The sequence below is a fragment of the Saccopteryx bilineata genome, chromosome 3 (genome assembly GCF_036850765.1).
Source record: "Saccopteryx bilineata isolate mSacBil1 chromosome 3, mSacBil1_pri_phased_curated, whole genome shotgun sequence".
Classification (NCBI taxonomy): domain Eukaryota; kingdom Metazoa; phylum Chordata; class Mammalia; order Chiroptera; family Emballonuridae; genus Saccopteryx; species Saccopteryx bilineata.
Genome location: NC_089492.1, coordinates 131,072,978 through 131,079,612, shown reverse-complemented (window position 1 = coordinate 131,079,612; position 6,635 = coordinate 131,072,978). Strand labels below are relative to the sequence as shown.

The 6,635-nt window shown below is 53.1% G+C and overlaps 2 protein-coding genes across 2 annotated transcripts; one reads left to right on the top strand and one right to left on the bottom strand.

Moving 5' to 3' along the window:
* Positions 1-47: 47 nt before the first annotated feature.
* On the bottom strand, positions 48-3,330 carry HTRA2 (HtrA serine peptidase 2). Its single transcript, XM_066267476.1, has 8 exons — positions 2,681-3,330; positions 2,379-2,583; positions 2,095-2,289; positions 1,726-1,758; positions 1,386-1,491; positions 1,179-1,248; positions 324-419; positions 48-219 (listed from the first exon to the last, which is right to left on the bottom strand). Exons 1-8 carry the CDS (start codon positions 3,184-3,186, stop codon positions 54-56), a joined length of 1,377 nt encoding a protein of 458 aa, XP_066123573.1. The 5' UTR covers positions 3,187-3,330; the 3' UTR covers positions 48-53.
* Positions 3,331-3,426: 96 nt separating this feature from the next.
* AUP1 (AUP1 lipid droplet regulating VLDL assembly factor) lies at positions 3,427-6,507 on the top strand. The gene is made up of 12 exons (XM_066267477.1): positions 3,427-3,621; positions 3,703-3,840; positions 3,924-4,074; positions 4,251-4,435; positions 4,705-4,777; positions 4,872-4,945; positions 5,189-5,255; positions 5,357-5,459; positions 5,595-5,714; positions 5,829-5,944; positions 6,132-6,250; positions 6,344-6,507. Exons 1-12 carry the CDS (start codon positions 3,572-3,574, stop codon positions 6,378-6,380), a joined length of 1,233 nt encoding a protein of 410 aa, XP_066123574.1. The 5' UTR covers positions 3,427-3,571; the 3' UTR covers positions 6,381-6,507.
* Positions 6,508-6,635: the final 128 nt, after the last annotated feature.

Below are 6,635 nucleotides of genomic sequence, written 5' to 3'. Positions count from 1 at the left end.
CAGGAAAGCAAAGTGGAAATCAGAGCAGGAGCTCCATACTCTTGCTGACCCATTCATTCTGTGACTTCAGGGGTCACATATAAGGTCAGTGTTTCTGGTCCCCGCCGGATCCGCACTGCCAGCTGGGATTGGGTTCGAACAGCTTCATAAACATCTTCAGCATTTTGTACCAGCTGCTCCCCAATGGCCAAGATCACATCACCTGGCCGCAGACCAGCCCTATGGCAAAAGATGGACAAAGAGAAAGGAGGGAGTAGATAGCCCAATTCAAGGACACATGCATACCTCCTCCATCCCACCTCACGGTGCAGTCTCTCCCTCACCGGTGTGCGGGGGAGTCCAGGATGACTTTATGGATGAGCACACCATGTTGAACATCAGGAAAGCTTGGTTCACGAAGCTGTAGTTCAGCAAGGATGCTGAAAGGACACAGATCACCCTGTTAACCACACCAAAGTGTTCTCCCCATTCTGGGTCCACCTAAAATCTCTCAGCAACACACTGAAAACTGTATGGCAGGGAATGCACAAGGTACTGCAGACACACTTTTTGCCTTCTAATAGTTAAGAAGCAGGACATGTACAGAAAATGTACCTAACTGACATAATGTTATGTCAGTAACACCAATGTCATTCTAGAATCTTAAGAGAAGTTTTAAGAAGTAAGTAGAATTTAAGCTGAACCTATTATGATGGGCTGGATATTTAATTATATAAAACAAGAACAACACAAATAAAAACCTGGAGGAGGAAATCAGGTTGGCTGAAATAGAGTATATTCATGTACGAAGCCAGGTATGGAAAATGGCCCCTAATACCAGGTTAATAGATTGAACGTTTTATTTTATTTTATTTTTTGGAGTAGTGTAGGCATTTTTTTTTATTGATTTTAATTTATTGTGTTTACATAGATTCTAGTGTTGCCCCGAATGCATCCTAGATTGAACGTTTTAAATCAAAGCAGCAATAGGATGAAAACAATCTGGTGGCAACTGTGCAAAATGGAGTGGAGTTAAGAAAGTCAAGAGGACGAAAGAGGTCGGTTTCTCTGATAGCTCCAAATGTGAGGCAATTCACCACAGATAAAAATAGAATGAGAAAAGAGCTTAAAAGAAGTGCCATTTGCCCACCAATGGGGAAACTGATGGTCCTACTTGTCACTACCTCTAAAATTCATACCTGGGAGTCAGGGTCAACATCATCACCCCAATGTAGCGGCGCTGAGACCCACTGATTCCAAACCAGGAATCTGTGATAAAGAGACAAATGAGCTCCACCCCGTTACATCCTTCCTTCCCCATTCTCTCCTCCCAATAGACCCTTCTCCAACAATGAATGCCACTCCCACCACTTAAAGGAATCCCTTTCCCCCTTAAGCCAGCTCACTCTTCTTTTCCCCACGGTTCAGAAATTCTCGAAGGCGATCAGAAGGGATAGCAAAGGAGATTCCAGCTGTGACCTTCATGGTATTCACTCCGATCACCTCCCCATCCTGCAGGGACAGAGCCCACTATTCCCTAGCCCAAACAAATAGTGGGAGGTCGGGGTACCTGAACAAGAATAGCAGGGTGTGTGGGGCAATTGGGGAGATCTGGTTGATTCTGGGAAACAGCTAACAAGGGACTGTTCAGAAACTTGACCAAAATTCATTGAATTAGGGAAAAGCCCATCCCTTCCCACACTGACCTGGGACAGGGATTCTTGGAAAGAAAAATGTCCCACTCACCAGGTTAACCAGGGGACCTCCAGAATTTCCAAACTGCAGGACAAGGAGAAAATATGGAAGAGATCCAGGGACTCTATGCCTGAGGGCATACCAGGATGTAGGGGTTTTCTCCAAATTCTCTCCTATCACACAGCCCATGAATGAGTGGTCACATTTTTATAGCCCAACCTCTACATACACGGATGGGCAAAAGTAAGTTTACAGTTGTAATACTAATAAGTAATACAATAAGCTGTGCTTTATGTACTCACAACTGTACACCTACTTTTGCCCACTCCTGTATCATTATCTATCACATTTGGTGCCCGCACCACAAAGCTTCTCCCCATCCCCCCAACCTATTGTCATTTCTCCCATATTAGTACGCACATCAATAGCTGCATCAGTCTGAATGTATTCCACGTTGGTTTGGGGGAGGCCCAGGTCTTTCGCTGCACGCTGAGCAGAGCTGACGATGCCGGATGTGATCGTGTTCTGCAGCGCAAAAGGACTTCCCATGGCAACAACAAACTCCCCTTGCCTGACATCAGCGGAGCGCCCCAGGGGCAATGTGGGAAGAGGTTCCTAAAGGAGATTGGGTACAGAGGACCTGTTATCTAGAGATGCAAGTAAAATCACAACCCCAACCAGACCTGGTTTGCCCAGACCCTTACCTTGGTCTGAATCCTCAGCGTGGCGATATCTGTCACAGGATCCACAGCTGTGACCATGGCTTCATACGTGTCGCCGCTAGGCAGTCTCACACGGACTCGGCGCCGATCAGCCACCACGTGGGCGTTGGTAACGATAAGCCCGTCCGCAGCCACCACGAATCCTGAGCCATTCGAGATAGGGACTTCGCGACCCGAAAAAGGGTGCCTGGAATGGGGAAAGCAAGTATGTGAGGAGGTCAGACTCCTGCTCGCCCGCCCTCTAGCCCGTGACTTTGGTGCCTTTTGGTCTACCCCACCGTTACCGGCCCAGGATCTCGATATAAACCACCGCAGGTGCGGTCTTCTCCACCACGTCTGCGATGAAGTTGTACTGGCTCCGGGGAGAGGAGGGCGGCGAGCCAAGAACAGAGGCAAGGACGGCTGGGGGACCCCGCCCCCCGCCCCACAACAACAGCAGCACTGCCCCCCCAGCGCCCAGTGCCACCGCCAGCCACACGCGCGGACGGGCTCCAGGGGTCCCTGAGTCCTCCTGGGTCTGAGGATCTGGAGTTCCCGTAGTCAGCTGTGCTCGGTAATCCGAAGTCCCCGACGTCAGACATGTTCGTGGTGCAGGAACCCCCACAGAGAACCGGGTCCGAAGACTTGGGGTCCCATAAGTCACTCGGGCCCGAGGGTCGGGAGTTCCTGACGTCAGCAAGGCCCGGAGGTCAGGGGTCAACAAGGGTGCCTTCCCCCAACGAGCTCCCCCCAAAGCCCGCCATCCCCGAAGGCTCCAGCCTGCACCGCGCCCCGCCCTCAGCGCAGCCATCAGCTCCGCCTCGGCTGCCTCCTCGCCCGCCCTACAGAGGCGGCGCTCTGGACGTGAGGTGGTAGACCGCGGGATGCGGGGCACGCTGGTACTTGAAGTCCTCCAAAAGTGCACGCCGGGACCAAAATTCCGGAAGACCGACCCCGACCCCGCCCCCGCCACGCGAATGCCGGGACTTGTGGTCCGGGCGGGACACGAACTCTGAGGTGGCCCAAGAGCCCGCGAAGCATGCTGGGGTTGCTAGCCTTTCCAGGGCGCCTCAGGATCTCGGGTCTTGGCACACTGGGCTTACACCCAGAGATTCCGTCTTCCCAGGATCCCCTGCGGCGGGTCGCGAAGATGGCTGCGGCGGCGGCGGCGGCCGGACACCCCTAAGGCAAGCGTGATGGAGCCTCCCCCGGCGCCGGGGCCGGAGCGTCTCTTTGACTCGCACCGGTAAGAGCTCCCGACGGGGAGAGGCCGGCTCCCGCGTCCACTCGGCCTTCGGCGCCCGATCACTCCGCCTCTCGCCCCCAGGCTCCCGGGTGACGGCTTCCTGCTCCTCGCGCTGCTGCTCTACGCGCCGGTCGGGTTCTGCCTCCTCGTCCTGCGCCTCTTTCTTGGGATCCACGTCTTCCTAGTCAGCTGCGCGCTGCCAGACAGCGTCCTTCGCAGGTTCCGAACGGGGCTCTCTGGGAGGGTCAGGGCTGGGTACGGGCCGAGGCGGTGCAGTCACTACTGCCTGCCTCCCTCCCCAGGTTCGTGGTGCGGACCATGTGTGCGGTGCTGGGGCTCGTAGCCCGGCAGGAGGACTCCAGACTTCGGGATCACAGCGTCCGAGTCCTCATTTCAAACCACGTGACGCCTTTCGACCACAACATAGTCAACCTGCTCACCAGCTGCAGCACTGTGAGTTGGCCGAGAGCGCCACGAGCAGTTCCCTAGGGCTTAGCTCAAGGCTGCCCGCTGGTTTTCCCCTGAAGACCACGAAATGCTGAGCCTTGCCTCTAACCCCGCTTCTATACCCCATATGTCAGTTTTATCGCTCCCCAACATTCTTTTCTTGCTCTCTTCCCTGTTCCCAGCCTCTACTCAATAGTCCCCCCAGCTTTGTGTGCTGGTCTCGGGGCTTCATGGAGATGGATGGGCGGGGGGAGTTGGTGGAGTCACTCAAGAGATTCTGTGCTTCCACGAGGCTTCCCCCCACCCCTCTGCTGCTGTTCCCCGAGGAAGAGGCCACCAATGGCCGGGCGGGGCTCCTGCGCTTCAGGTGGGTGAACACAGGTATTGGTCTCCACATGCATAAATGGTCAGGCTTGGGGGCCTATAGGTTTTCACCGTCTTCTTCAGCCCTAACCCTTCCATTCCTAGTCCATTTCCTTTCTGTCCACTTATGGTTCCCCCCTGCCCTTCCCCACCCCATCCCTTTATTCCCCATTTCTCTACTTGGGAAATTTGACAGTTTCCTGTTTTAAGTCAGTTGTGAGCTGCTGACTGAGCTGGCTGGAATCCCATTCTGTTCTCTCTTCCTTTTTCTAGTTCCTGGCCATTTTCTATCCAGGATGTGGTACAGCCTATTACCCTTCGAGTCCAGAGACCCCTAGTCTCTGTGGTGAGTGTATGCTGGACAGGGAATCTTTGGGGCTTGGGCAGAGGTTTCCCACTCCTGGCCCTGGCTTGGATCTCACTTCCTGCCTTCCTCTCAGACAGTGTCAGATGCCTCCTGGGTCTCAGAACTGCTGTGGTCACTTTTCGTCCCCTTCACGGTGTATCAAGTAAGGTATTAACTGGCCTCAGTTTTTGGTGCTGGGAAAGGCTCATCTCGAGGTCAAGAAAGTAGTTGGCTCTGCCCTGTTCGTTTGCAGATCTTTTAATATCAAGGTTCCACCACAGAAGTAAAACAAAATATTTACTTTCTTTACTCTCACCACCACTGTCCCATGAAAAGAGGTATCAAAGTACGGAAATAGTGACAGCTTCTATCTCTGGTGCCCCCAACACAGCTCTGCATTGTTTTTTGCAGGTGGCTCCGTCCTGTTCCTCGCCAGCTGGGGGAGGGGAATGAGGAGTTTGCCCTCCGTGTACAGCAGGTGGTAGGGTACACAGGCAGGGTGGAGGTGGGGTCTTTCCTTTAGTGGAAGGAAAGGAAGGCTTGAGACCTTGACACTCCCAGCCTTCCAATTCTCCCTAGCTGGTGGCCAAAGAATTGGGCCAGACGGGGACACGACTCACTCCAGCAGACAAAGCAGAGCACATAAAGCGACAAAGGCATCCCAGATTGCGTCCCCAGTCAGGTGTGTAGTCTCTGTATACAAAGTTTTGGGTTTTTTTTTTCCAGCCTATTGTGATTTCCTCCCTGTTCCTATGCTAGTCAGCTTTTCCTTCCTCCTCATTCTCCACTCACCATATTTCGGATTTTTTTTTTTCAGCCCAGTCTTCTTTCCCTCCCTCCCCTGGCCCTTCTCCTGATGTGCAGCTGGCAACTCTGGCTCAGAGAGTCAAGGAAGTTTTACCCCATGTGCCACTGGGCGTCATCCAGAGAGACCTGGGTATGGGAAAGGGTAGCCTCACATAGGAAGACAGGCACAGAGAGGAAAAGTGGGTGGTGAGGGGAAAGGTGAGGAGGGAGACAGATCCCTTCCCCTCTTTTCCCCTCTCCCCAGCCAGGACTGGATGTGTGGACTTGACCATCACCAATCTACTTGAGGGAGCTGTAGCTTTCATACCTGAAGACATCACTGAGGGGACCCAGTCCCTTCCCACAGTCTCTGCCCCCAAGGTGAGAACCAGCAAATGGTCAAATCCAAGACTAGGGGTGGGATAGGACAATCTACATACTTCCCTATCCCTAATGTCTCTCTTTTGATCCTGAGACCCTAGCACAATGCCTCTCTTGCAAAGTAGGCATTCGATGCGTGTTTAATGATGATGACTTCGCAAGTCCTCTGACATTGTGATCACCTCAGTTTCTCAGCTCTGGCCCGGTGACCCCTCAGCCCACAGCGCTAACATTTGCCAAGTCCTCCTGGGCCCGACAAGAAAGTCTACAGGAGCGCAAGGAGGCACTGTATGAATATGCAAGAAGGTGAGGGACTTAGAGGACAATGGGTAGGAAGGGAGCTAATTATGGAGCTAATATGGCAAAGTCCACACAATGTCTTCTCCCTATGTCCTACAGGAGATTCACAGAAAGACAGGCCCAGGAGGCTGACTGAGCACAGGATGGCATCCAGAGCCCAGGACAGAGAATGGGGGCAGCCTTCACCCAACTCACAACAGGCTGGATGGGTGGGGCATTGGGGCTCCCCCCAATATCACATTAAATTCAGGGTTTTCACTCAAGGTCTCTGTTGCCTCTCTGGTTCTAAAAAGCCCCCTGAGTAGGTTCCTTTTCCCTCACTTGGGGGGAATGGGGATTAGTTTCCCTTGTAGGTTTGTGGGAGATAGTCGGAATGGAACTATCTGAAATC

Bases quoted from the DNA above. Each gene is read 5' to 3' on its own strand.
- AUP1 (XM_066267477.1), top strand. From the start codon at position 3,572: ATGGAGCCTCCCCCGGCGCCGGGGCCGGAGCGTCTCTTTGACTCGCAC. The intron at 5,256-5,356 runs GTGGTAGGGTAC...AATTCTCCCTAG, and splicing joins TTGCCCTCCGTGTACAGCAG to CTGGTGGCCAAAGAATTGGG. The intron at 5,460-5,594 runs GTGTGTAGTCTC...TTTTTTTTTCAG, and splicing joins CAGATTGCGTCCCCAGTCAG to CCCAGTCTTCTTTCCCTCCC.
- HTRA2 (XM_066267476.1), bottom strand. From the start codon at position 3,186: ATGGCTGCGCTGAGGGCGGGGCGCGGTGCAGGCTGGAGCCTTCGGGGA. The intron at 2,290-2,378 runs GTAAGGGTCTGG...AATCTCCTTTAG, and splicing joins CGCTGAGGATTCAGACCAAG to GAACCTCTTCCCACATTGCC. The intron at 1,492-1,725 runs GTGAGTGGGACA...CTGTCCCTGCAG, and splicing joins GAGGTCCCCTGGTTAACCTG to GATGGGGAGGTGATCGGAGT.